This window comes from Zonotrichia albicollis, chromosome 9 (genome assembly GCF_047830755.1).
Source record: "Zonotrichia albicollis isolate bZonAlb1 chromosome 9, bZonAlb1.hap1, whole genome shotgun sequence".
Taxonomy (NCBI): domain Eukaryota; kingdom Metazoa; phylum Chordata; class Aves; order Passeriformes; family Passerellidae; genus Zonotrichia; species Zonotrichia albicollis.
Genome location: NC_133827.1, coordinates 31,368,632 through 31,381,290, shown reverse-complemented (window position 1 = coordinate 31,381,290; position 12,659 = coordinate 31,368,632). Strand labels below are relative to the sequence as shown.

General features: G+C 48.6%; 1 protein-coding gene across 4 annotated transcripts in view; it reads left to right on the top strand.

Moving 5' to 3' along the window:
- Window positions 1-12,659, top strand: part of IL1RAP (interleukin 1 receptor accessory protein) — a 56,915-nt gene that overhangs the window by 14,565 nt on the left and 29,691 nt on the right. For 3 of the 4 annotated variants that reach the window (XM_014265548.3, XM_005484920.4, XM_014265549.3), the window contains exon 2: window positions 1,576-1,643. In XM_014265548.3, the coding sequence (XP_014121023.1) occupies window positions 1,577-1,643 (67 nt within the window). In that variant the 5' untranslated portion in view covers window position 1,576. Of the gene's footprint in view, window positions 1-1,575; window positions 1,644-2,105; window positions 2,237-12,659 lie in introns of all 4 variants that reach the window. The other variant, XM_026792077.2, reaches the window with a different exon arrangement.

Genomic DNA, 12,659 nt, shown 5'->3' with positions numbered 1-12,659 from the left:
TGGGAGCTGGTTGTAGGTGGCAATAGAGAGAGGTTTGATAAGCAGCTGGCATTTCAATTTGGAAGAAGTGGTAGGGGGTGATCAGCCCTCTCAGCTGGACCCCAGGGAAAAAACGCCTCACTTCCTTCCTTGCTTCTTGGCCATTTTTGAAAGCCTGATGGCATCAGAGGCAGTGTGCAGCCCTTTCCATGGACTGTGCAGGGAAGAACAGGCATGCTTCAGATTTCCTTTGTCTCTTTGAGATGAGCCCAGCAGAGGGAAGGCATCGCACAAAGGCTTTTCAGATGTAAGCCCTGAAAAGGAAGGATTCAATATCCGCTGCTGGGCTTTGAGTAGTGCAGTTCACGTGTCCCGTTCTTGTTAATCTCTGCAATCTGTGCAGTCTTAGGTGTTCTCTGCCTATGCTCAAAGCCCTTCTGTGTACTGCATATATTCTGGACAGGTTTTTGAGGGAGATGTTTAAGGGAGCTCTGTGGCTTCTCCCCCCTGCACTTTTAACACACCCTGATGGAGCAGGTTTCTCTGTCATCTCATGAGCACATTCCTGACAGTATCACCATGCTCATTACTGCATCTGCCTGGCAGAGCTGAGATGCTTTGATGAAGTTCAGCCTTTTAACCATCTCTTCTCCCTTTGTGATCTGACAGCACACAGGAATATCAAATGTGACCTTAACCCCTTTAATGAGAGCATCTAGTAGATGTCAGTTTTCATGACTACCAGCTTATAAATTGCATCCTGAAAAACCTAGAAACAGAGGGATATTTAATTCCAGTGAGTGAGCAGCTCTGAGAGCCGAATGCCAGATACTGGAGTGGGCAGCCAGTGAAACTCTGGCAGTGTACATTTATCTCAAATTACAGGAAATTGTGTTCTGTAGTGGGAATGGAAAAGTTTGGGATTGTTTTTTGCTTATCACTGCTGCTTAGAAAGGATAAGTCTTTGTTTAGATCCTTTCTGAAAAGTGTACAAACCTGGTGTTTACCTGCAAGTTCCAAGGAGGGTTTGACTGGGGAGGGCCGGTGAGGTCTTGTCTTGTCTCCACTGCCTGCAGGAGAGGCTGAAGCAGACTGTGGCAGCTGGCCCCTTTGCAGGTCCCTGGCAGCACACCTTGCCAGCTGGGACTGCTCTGGTGTGGTGTCCTGTCAGTGTCAGACACACATTCAGTGCAGATGTGCCACAACCACTGCGAACGCTCTCTGCGCTTGTTCTTAGAGGTGACCAGAAGGAGGTCTTGGCAAAGCACCTTTTTTGGGAGTCAGAGCTTGGGGTTTGTAGCCTGCAAACATCCATTTGGCTCCTTGTGCTCCTGATACAGACCATTCTGGTGACTTGTCAATGAGCTGGGCTGTCCTCTTCAGAGCCATCACCTCCCAGGCTTGGCAAGCTGCCTGCAGGCAGAGTGATGCTGCCATGAGGGTGCTGTTCTTGAGGAATCTTAATGAAATAAAACAGGGGTGTCCCAGAGTTAAACGGTCACAGGGTGAATGGAGGAATAAACACACATAGTTTAAAAATGGCCTGCAGTGGTAAAAGAGTGTCAGATAACCAGGTCTGTGTGCTTTGTCTCCCAGGATGAAGATGGTCAGTGTCCTGCTGGTTTCGCTCTGGCTGTCCATGGTCACCCTTGGCAGAGGCTCAGGTAAGGACATGGCATGTGATGGACCTGCCCACTTCTGTGCAGAGAAGAAAACTGTCTGCAATGAGTTTTGAGCATTTGCAGTGTTTCTGGATTAAATGGTTGTGTATAAAATACTATAGTACAATGCATGAACACAGTGTGGTATGAAGAGGTGCGTGAGCAAATAGCAACAGCACCTCCACCTAAAAGTGCTTTCAAACTCCATCTGTGCCCTGTGTCAGCATCATTATTGCCCTTCTGTGAGGGGTGAATCCAGGGCTTGGCCCATGGAGCTGCCTTGTCCCTGAGCTGCAGGAAGGACCCAGGCTTGAACCTGAACTCTGCTATCCCTGGCTGGATCCGGAGAGGACTGAGATTCAGCTCTCCAATTCTGACTCATGCCTTAGCAATGCAAGGGGAGAGGGGAACTTGTAGAGTAAGAGGAGCTCTGATACCAGTCTCACTGAGTCACTTTCCTGACAGGAAATATGTTGTCATGCTCGCAGCTCCTCTGGCACTCGTTCAGCCCAGCTCTTGTGAAGAGGCAGATTGTGCATGTCTCGGCTCCGGACTTCCTATTTGGGGGTGGAAGGAGACAGCATGATTTGCAGGAGGCAAGTGGAAAGGGGGAGGGAGGAAAGAACAGGAGCTGGTTTTAGGGGGGGAAATGCTCAGAAATAAGGGCTGTACAGGGATTTGATGAGTCCCCCATGAACTCTTGTCCCTCTGCAATGCTGGCAAACAAGCAGTTGCAATATACCCCGAGCAGATGAACAGCTCCTCTGTCATTCTCTCTTGGACCACACTGAATTATTGTGGGCCAGATTCACAACGTGCACTTCAGCAAGGTTCATCTCAGTGCAGTGTTCGTGGCAGAGGCTGAAGCCTGGGAGGTTTTACTCCTTGGGCTGCCCAAGGGCTGCAGGCACTCACAGTAGGCTGCATTTTAGTGGGGCATGTCCCATCCTGGCTGACAGTGGCTGGGTGGAAGTGGTGAGCAAAGGGGAAACAGCAAAGGAGAAAATACATGGCCTAGGTCTCCTCCAGTGAGCCCTAGGCAGTAGGAGTGTGTGGGGAAGGAGGGGCCCAGGGACATGGATCTCAGCTGCCGGCTGGGAAAATCCCTGCTTTGCTTTTGCTTCTGGACGAGCTGTTCTGCTCTCCACCAACGCAACATCCTCCTCCTGCTGAGGCAGCATTACAACACCCCACGTGCAGTCATCTTGGGATTTTGCAGAAATGAGAGGTAGGTGCAATTGAATCAGGATTGCCCAGGAAATGTTAGAGCAGCTCTAGAAGCTAACACAGTTGGCTGGGAAGAAGCTGATTTCAGAAATGAGCACCCTGGCATTTGGGTCACACAGGCACGTGCCAGTTGATCTGGCAGAACCAGAGCCCTCCATGCATTTCTGCAGGGCATTTGGTACTTTTTAAACATACCTCCTTTAGCAGAGATTTGTTGTACAGGGTGGCCAGAACCCTTGTGGAGTGCTGCAAGAGTGTGAGTCAAGTCTCAATACATGAGACACGTGGTCAGTTCAAATACACATCTCCTGCAAATCCACTGCAGTGTGTGCATTTAATTTCCTGCAGGTCTGTGGGTGTCAGATGCACTCTTCAGTTCAAAGCTTCCTATTTGTGCCATGGACTTCATAAACCGGTTTGGACTGTCAGAATGTCCTTTGTTATTCAGATGGGCTTGGATGGCTGTACTTGGATGGAGGGGCAGCCGTCTGTGCAGCCCTCTGTTTCACTGCAGGGTTTCCTGGGACTGGCACCAAAAGGAGACTGGAGCTCGTTTCACCCTTGCAAAGTCATAAACACATGGCAGTATGGTAGAGTGGCCTTGTTCTGGAAATGTTACAGCATTTGGGCTTGCTTTTCCTTCTTGGAGCAGGGTATGTGGGTGGGGGGAGCAGAGCTGAGCTTATCTGGAGTGAATGCAGAAGGGCTGTGCACAGTCTGCAGCTGCCCTGGTGGTCACCTAACATCAAGCAGGGCCATGGAAATGGGCAGCTCTCACTGGGGAACCTGGTTCCTGGGATATTTAACATGTGTGACTTGGTTGGGATTTGTCATTTCAGCTGAGTGCTTTTCTGTGCTTTGAATGTAATGCTGTATTGTTGGGACCAGCTCTCTCTCCAGCCCAGGCTAGACTGAGGAAGGCTGGAGGCAGGGACAGGAGTTGTCTTGTGGTTGCTGCCACTTGTCCCGCTCTGCCATCCTTCCCAGTGGAGCAATCTGGTCAGCAATAATGACCTGGAACTACCCAAGCCAGGGCTACCAGCTCTGCTGAGTCCTGAGTTCTGTGAGCTTACAGAGGAGGTGAGGAACCAACACTTGCTAAATTTCAGCTCTAAAATACCAGCATTGCTCTGGCTGCAAGTGGCCTTTCCATCCAGTTAAGCCACTATGGCTGTCAGTCTCTCTGGCAGTGTGTCAGAAAGCTTTAGCATTACTCTTCCCCCTGCTTCCTACTGGAGAAACAAACCCACAAACTTTATTTCCCCTCCAGATTTTGCCTGCAGCACTGTGGCTCTAAACATCTGTTCTCTGGGCTCTGCTGTTTCTGCTGCGTATGGAGGCTGGTGCTGAAACAAAATCAGTCGCTGAAAGGGAGGTGCAAGCTGTTTGAGGGAAGAAATGTGATCTGAGTAGTGTAGAGTAAGAGATGCAGAGCCTGAGACTGAACTGGTGCCTGAGTCTTCTGTTTGCTCATGCTGAACATGTGGGCAAATTTTCTGCTCTTGACAATATCCTGACCAGCAGTGCATGGAGTGCATGAGTACATCACTCATCACCTTTGGGCCAGTGTTTACAGTGGTAGTCAAGGTCTCCCTGCCTAGCTAAGCCATCCTCAAGATGGAATTCATGTTGTAGGGTGCTTCATGAACCCAGATGTTTTGATAGCCAGGGAAGGATAACAAAAACCCATGGACCTGGGTCTGGTTGTACAATACTTTCTTTGGCACTACTGAAGTCATATAAATATACACTGGCTCACAAGAGATGAAAAACCAGACAAAGAACATAACAGCCACTATGAATACAGAATAAAGTTATCTTCTTGTTTCTGAATGAAGCTGCCAATGTTAGATATGAACTTATAAATAAGATGTGGCTGTAATTGTGCTTCTTGTTCAATTTTTCCCTCTCTGCTAACCAGGCTGCTCTCTCGCCCTCCAAGAGCTTTCGTAGCATGAGGGCTGGGGAAATGACCATGGTTGGGAGTACTGTCTTAGGGGATTGCAAAAGCAGAAGAATATTGTTGCCAGGAGAGGAGGAGCAGCCTCATGCTGGTTATCTAATGGACCCATGTGGTGTGAGCAGGTACCTGCAGTGCATAAACAGCCCTTTGGCGGGGGAATCATCATGTGTGCATAGGAGATGCCTCTGTGGCTCCCTTGGGGGCTATCAGACAGGCTGTGTGGTAGGATGAGCCCAGGACTGGGCCAGAATGATACCCCAGCATGGCAGGCAGTGGCTGGAAGGCAGCCAGCAGTTTCTCTCCTGGGAGCTTTATTTCAGGCTTTGCTGTTATTTGCTGGATTGTGAACATGTCTGTTTGCACTCCCCCATATCAAAGGCTTTCAGCTACTTTGGTTTTTGATGATTATTGATGTCATCAATGCTTTTGGGTTCAGGTGGTAGTTGGAGCAGTGGAGTTGTGGCTGCAGTGAGAAAGAAAGAGAGGTCTAGCTCCAGAGGTCAGAGCCACTGCCTGCACTGTCTCTCACAAGTGCTGAACTGCACTGTGGATCTCATGCTTAGCAGAGAGGCAGAACAGTTGCTTTTGGCCAGGGGAAATTTGCAGATTAATAAATTACTGTCTGTAAAACACTTTGAAGATGGAAAGCCCTGTGCAGCTCCTCAGGATTATTGCTATATGGCTCTTACTCTACTGATGGGGCTCCAGTTGCCTTATTTTCCTTATGATTTGTGACAGCCCCAGAAGCTGAGAAGCTTATTTTAGTGTGTAAAGTCAAAAGAAAAACAGATTAAACTGCATTATTGTTTTCTAAAGAGACTAAATCCCTCCCCCACCATCATCTCCTGGGATTTCCTGACTTCCTCCTACTCTTCCAATCTCAGCTTCTTGCTCTCCTAATTTAGGACGTGATTTTATAACCATCCATACCCATCTGTGAGCTGCTGTGGTTGTAGAAGTTTATGGCACTTGGGGGCATGAAGTCATTGACACTGAGGGTGTTGAAAGCTGCACAGCCCTGGAGTGGATGGAGATAAAACCCGTGGAGCAGAGCTGACCTGGGTGCAGACGAGTCCCCACAGCCGCCAGCCTCCCTCCACACCAGCCAGAGCTGTGCCCACTGAGGAGATAAAACCTCAGGTCTGCTTCTTGTCAGCTGAGGAAATGGGTTGTGAGGGGTGAGCTCTGTGCAGGCATCATGGTGACCTGTCTGCACTGAAGTGCAGGAGTGTGTGGAGGAAAGCAGCCCTTTCTGGGTCTGTTGCTGATACAGCACTGAACAGTCACCTTTGCCCCTGTGTGTGTATCAAATAGGGCATCAGAGAGCTGTCATGTCCCCCTGTCACAGCCACAGTGCTGTGCTCTCACTGTCAGAGCTTTTGTGGCACTCAGGTGACTGCTGGACTCTTGGTCCCTTTTAGTTCATTTTGCTGCCTGCTGTGTTTATTTGGTTCCCATCCTTGTCTGGGGACAGCTGCTGCAGCATCTTTGTAGTGCAGACATCCCTGTGGGATGGACAGGGAAGAACTGCTGACTGTATTTTAAAGCAGGCAACAGAGCACCTGGCTAAGTGCAGGGACTGGGCTGCATGGGTTTAGCTAAGCAAGCCTGTTGGCAGAGCCACGAGTTCAGCCTGGACCTTGTCACGCCCCAGTGTGGTGTCCCAGGCACACAAGAGCCCCTGCCAGCTTAAGCACAGCTCAGCAGTGATGCTGATCAGATAAACCCCCTTTTCATGCTGTCTCTCCTACTTTGCAATGGGGTGTTCCATTTCCTGTACCTCTCCGCTTCCTTTGCTGCTCTGCTTTGCTTCATGCATAAATTTTCTCAATGAAGTGGGATGGAAAGTAGCTGTTTGCTCTTCTTATCCTTCAGGGAAGCAGTTCATGCCCCTACCTTTATCGTTTTGATCTCAAATTTAAAGAAAGCCTCCAGAAAAATATGTCAAGCTTGCTAGAGAAATCTGAATATAAATTTTTTTTTGTTTTTTCTCTTTGGCCTAGTTGCTGGGGGTAACCAAAATACTCTGCCACATGCAGTAAACAGCTTTGTGCACAGATAGAGAGTGAAGTCACAGAGCTCACTGTGGAGGAGTTCTAAGAGACACAAATAGGGACTACCCAGTGTTAGAGGCTGTGCTTGATGAGATAAGGCAATTCCGAGTCGGAAGCTCTGGGCTCCATTACAGAATCACAGCTTTTTGGATGTCTTGCTTTGGCTGCTTCCCCTGAAGTCAACAGTTTATGCAGTCAGCTTGTTTTCCATGGCTTTGGCAGAGGCAGGTTTTCACACCTGTTCAAATTAGAAATTCAGGGTCTAAAGTTAATCAACTGCCATGTACAGGTGCTTTTCAAAACGGAGCCATTCTGCAACAGAAGGTCCTTTTTCTTCTTCTTTTCTGAGCTGTCCTACCTATTCAAATTATAAAAGCACTTAGGGGGAGAGAGAGACTCCATCCTAGTGTGCAGCATCCAGATGAGAGGCTTTGTGAGGGCATCACAGCTCAGTGGCAACACAGGATGAAGATGATGAAGCTTGGGAGAAGTGTAAAACCATGTCACCAATGCCATCACAGCAGAGCTACATGGATGGCGTTGGGCTGTGTAGGAGGTTTGTGCCAGGACCACTTCCACCTCCTTGCTCTACTGGAGAGGCTGTGGGAGAAAGGCAGTGGGGTTATGAGAGGCCTCTTTGGATGTGTTTCCACTGGAAGTGAGATTACAAATTTCTGCAGAGTTGGCACAGCCTCTAGGCTGAGCCTCCAAGGCAGCATTCAGCTACACCAGTTTTAGGTGTTCTGTGGCCACCGTCACTGCTGCAGAAGTAGTGAGAGCAGACAGTGAGAGCCAGCTGATCTTGGCTGGGCCTCACCCAACTCCTGTGTCATTCCCACCCATCTCAGTGTGTTTTGGTTTGTGCCTCTTCTCCCAGTTAAGGGCAGAGCTTCTCGTTTGTTTTTTGCTATGCTTCTATTCTTCTACCCTGTTGTATGGTCAGGTGGGATACTGCTGAGCAGAGAACACAGCCGGGGTGGTCTCGTGCAGGGTGGAAAAGGAAGAATGCAGACACAGTGGGGAGAGTGGGTGCTCCTGGCACTGGCATAAATGGGAGATGCACCCACACATGGTGCTGGGAGATGCACCCACACATGGTGCTGGCCACAGCTGGTGCCTCCTGTGCTCACAGCACGGCTTCTCCATTCAGCCTGGCTTCCTCCCCTTCCTTCTCACCGACTAAGCTTGAAAGATAGTGGTGAGGAAAATTTTTGTAAAGGTAGTAACAATTAATTCTTGCTTAACTGCTTTGTGTGATCAGCTTTTGCTGCCTTATTGATGCTGATCCGTGCATCATGGTAACAGGCTGGCTTTGCTGTGCCCCTGGGTACAGGCTGACTCATACCAGCTTTGCTTTAACGTAATGCAGCAGGGACAGATGAAAAAAGTAGGAAGCTGTTGAGATGTCACTTGGGAGCCCCAAAAAGCCAACTGTGTCATGGGTCACAACAAAAGAAGTATGGCCAGGAGATGAAGGGAGGTGATTCTGCCCCTCTGCTCTGTTCTGGTGAGACCCCATCTGCAGTGCTGTGTTCAGCTCTGGGATCCCCAGCATCAGTTAGTTGGAGTGAGTCCAGAGGAGCGCATGAAGTTGATCTGAGAGCTGGAGCACCTCTCTTATGAAGACAGGCTGAGAGAGTTGGGGCTGCTCAGCCTGGAAAAGAAATGGCTCTGAGGAGACCTTAGAGCCCTTCCAGGACAGAAAGCTGCAGAAGGACTTCTCACAAGGGTGTGTAGTGATGGACGAGGGAGGATGACCTTAAGCTTAGGGAGGGTAAGTTTAAATTTGATATTAGGAAGGAATTCTTTGCTGTGAGGGTGGTGAGACACTGGAAGAGGATGCCCTGAAAAGCTGTGGATGAGCTATCCCTGGAAGTGTTCAAGGCCAGGTTAAATGGGTCATTAAGAAATGTGGTCTAGAAGGGAGATGTCCCTGCACCCACAGCAAGGGTGTTGGAACTGGGTGATTTTTTAAGGTTCCTTCCAACCAAATCATCCTATGATAGTGCAGCCCCATCTGATGCTGCAGCTGAAGTGGTGTGAGGAAAAGGGATCGTTAATCTGCCAGCACTGTTGGTTTTGTGTCCTGCTGCCATTGCAGGGTCCCTGTCTGCATGCACGGCAGGCCCCCTCAAGGCACATGAAATCAAGGTGGGCATCCTTATCCTCACCCTGCTGCCCTGCCTGCACTTTGTCTTCCAGTTCTGGAGATAGGTGTTTGTGGCTGCATTTCTCTTCACAGAGAAAAGCAAGGCACAACTTCCCAAGGATATTTCTGGAAATCGCAGTGAGGAACCTCAGAGAAAGAAAAAACAATTCTTACCTCAATTGCTGCTCCTCTTGTTCACAAGTGGGGAATGTATTGTAGATTATTTACCTGAAGGGAATTAGTAATTGGATTCTGGTGTGAGTGTTTTGATTCACTGACCAACCGAAACCAGGTGTGTGTGTTGGGACTGTCAGCTGGCAGCCACAAGATTCTGGGCAGTTGAGTGCAGTTGAATGCTTGTGCAGATTCAGTTTAGATGTAGTGTAATGTAGACAATAGAATAATATAGTATGTATATAATGTAATATATATAATAGAATAATATAGTATAAATAAAGTAATTATTTAGCTTTCTGATATCCATGGAGTCAGATGCATCATTTCTCCCCTTCATTGGGGATTGCCCTGCTTTTACTATAGGTGTTTCCTTCCACCATGCAGCTTGTATGATCCTCACCCCTTTTCCTAAGCAGAGCTGTGCAAACAGGACCCTTTCTTGCCTTTTCTCATTTTATCTGTCCCAGGTAGGTGTTGTGGGTCATAGACTGACTGTGCAATTCCACAGCATTCAGCAGTGAGAGGGGTCAAGGGAGCTGCAGTGCTCTTGATTGATACTGAGGACAGGGTTGCTTCTTTCAAAATAATTTTGCAGAGGCATTTCTAGGAAGGGGCATTTGTGGGATGGTGTATTTTTAGAGAATTTTACTGCGTCCCTCAGGTGTATATGTAGTGCTCCATTTGCTGCAGCATAGAAGAGAGGTGGAGTTGGATATAGCTCTATGTTCTCACTAGGTTCCATTTGTTAGGGAACCTCTGGAGTCACAGCATGAATGCTGATCCCAGATGATTTAATCAGGAGCTGCTCTTAACTCCAGCAGCTGTTTTGTGCAGGAAACATTTCAAGAGAGAAGAAACTCACTTCTGAGGCTTAGCCAGTGAAAACAAGTGAGTTGCTACAAATGGGCACACCACCATAGAAGTTAGTGCTGTTTCTCACAATTGGAACTGGATCCTTGCGTCCTTTTTCTGCAGTGCTCCCTCAAATCACATTGTTGCTGGAATCAGGATATATCAATATGTGCATATATTTTTTTTCCTAGCGGGACTGCTTTACGGCAATGAAGGGTCAGTCATGCCATTTATTCAGGCTATCTCCAATTTAGACTGACACACAAGCAGTTGCATGCTGATGTTAGCAGCAAGTGGGCTTTGAATATCCAGTAGACCTTAAAATAGTGGAAAGAGCACAAAATGTCCTGGGGAGCTGTTGGATGCAAATAAAATTATAGCAATAATAATGTGTGTATCCCCTGCACTTGATGGATGCGTGGACATGCTGCCCCATCTGCTGGGCTCTGCTGCAGGAGTGCCACCACAGCAAAGGTTGCTGTTGTCGCAGGGAGGAGAGCACTGTCACAGCTGAGGAGGAGGAGGCTCACAAAGGTGTGTGTGAGGGGTGCCCTGCAGTTCTCACACATTATATCAGGCAGAGCCCAGCTGTATTGGAAGTAAAACACCCCAAAATGTAGAAATAGTGTAACTGTCAGCATGGCACAGGGGGAGGGAAGCTGTGCAAAGCACCCCAATTTCTGTCCTTGGTGTTTTATGTGTTAAGGACATTTTGCTGCAGCCTGTGGTGCTCCTGCCATCCCTGCTCTCAGTGATGGGTCATGGCAGCACTTCCTGACCCTCGGGGTTTGCTGGGTGGCTTTGCCCTGCAGCCAGGAGTCCTTGCCTTGGGAGGGAGGCACAGCCTGGGATCACCCCCTGCACAGCTGCTCCTGTGCTCTGGGTGCAGCTGTTCATTGCCAGCTGCGTCTGGGGTTCAGCTCAGAGCTTGCAGCACCCCAGGGCAGGGCATGTGGGGAGCCTCAACACCACCTGTTTGCTGTGACAGTGTCCCTGAAGCCAGGCCAGCTCTGAGACAAAACCTCCAGGTACAGCTCTTACAGCAAAACAATAACAGTCCCTTCTTCCCAAGCTAAGAAGGCAAGGCCTGGGCATTGTTTTAGAGAAATGTAGGAAGAAAAAAAAAGAAAATAGTTGTATTTATTTTCAATAACTCATTCAGGTTGAACGGGTAAGTAGTTTTACAGTGCTGATTTATGGGCTGTTGCAAAATGCAAGAGCTGCTCAGGATTGCAAATTTCATTGATCTTGACTCCAAGAATTTCAGTACAGTAATGTTTTATATAGTTTCTTCTCTCCCCAGTCCTACCATTTGAAGTAATAAGGATGATTTGCCTTTATGCAGCCCAAGAGGAGACGCAAGTCAATGCTGGGAAGAGAACCTGGGCATCCTGATTTACAGAGCCAGGTCTGCTCCTTTCAGAGGGGAAGCCTTTCTTTACAGAAAAAAAATGCCCCGTCTCCATGAGTAACAGTCCCTGCTATATCCTGCAGTTAGCAGGCAGTCTCTGCAGGCTCATTTGTCTCATTGCCACTCTAAGGACACTTGACCATGCCTGGTTCATGGCCCCACCAGCATAAAGCAGCCTGCTGGTTCCAGTTTGCCCTGATCAGGGTGTGATGGGTCATTATGCTCCTTCCTTGTCAGGGTGTGAGGCTTCCAACAGTGGTTTGGTCTTTGAAAAGGAGCCTCAGCACTGCCTGTGGTAGCAGCTATAGTGTGTGATACTTTTGAAAGATCTCTATGTTTTTAGATGATGAACACTCTCCAGATATTTGGGGTTGGGGTTCTTCTGAACAAATGCTTGTGTTCTGGGTAGCTTCACCACCTTTTCCTAGCCCAATTCATTCTCTTCCTCCAGAAGTAGCACTCTGTCATATGGGTGTTTGGCATACTGCAGGAGGAGCAGTGCAGCGTGCATTTACATTTATGTGTAAACCCGCCAGAAAACATTTCTATTCTTACTGGCCCAGATTCCTCCTGCCCATGACTAACCATTGCTGAGCCACAGGAGTTAGCATCACTGCCTTTAAGTGCTTCAGGCTGTCTTCTCAAAGGTTTATCTCTGCTTTTTTTAATTAAGTATGAATTTGGGGGCAAGCTACATCCCACTGTCTATTTAGGGAAGAATAAATGCCAGAAATCCTGCTTTGGGCCTGTGAAGTCAGTTCAGAAGAATTCAGAAGAATTGGGCTCAAAGAGCATATTGTATTCTGTTTCTCCTCTCAGTCTGAGTTCTTCTAATATCTACAAATGGGAGAGGCTTTGCAGTGTCGTCTCTGGTGAGCCTGTGTGTGATGTGCTGAGACACTGCTCCCAAGGACTGCTGCAGGCAGCACACCCCTCTCCTGTTTGACTCATTTTGGGCTCTCAGACGTCAGGCTGCCCTAGCAAATGCCTCCCAGCAGCTCCAAGAGAGGCACTGGGAAGTGTGCCACGCTGTGCTGTGCCTTGTCAGCGTGGGGAGCAGGAGGTGCAGTGACAGCAGCCTCCCCGTGTGTCTCAGTTGGCTCTGACAGCGCAGGTTGCTCCCAGGTTTGCTGACACCCTGGCACTGTGCTTTGCTTGCACTCAGTCCCTGCCTGCCTGTGCATCC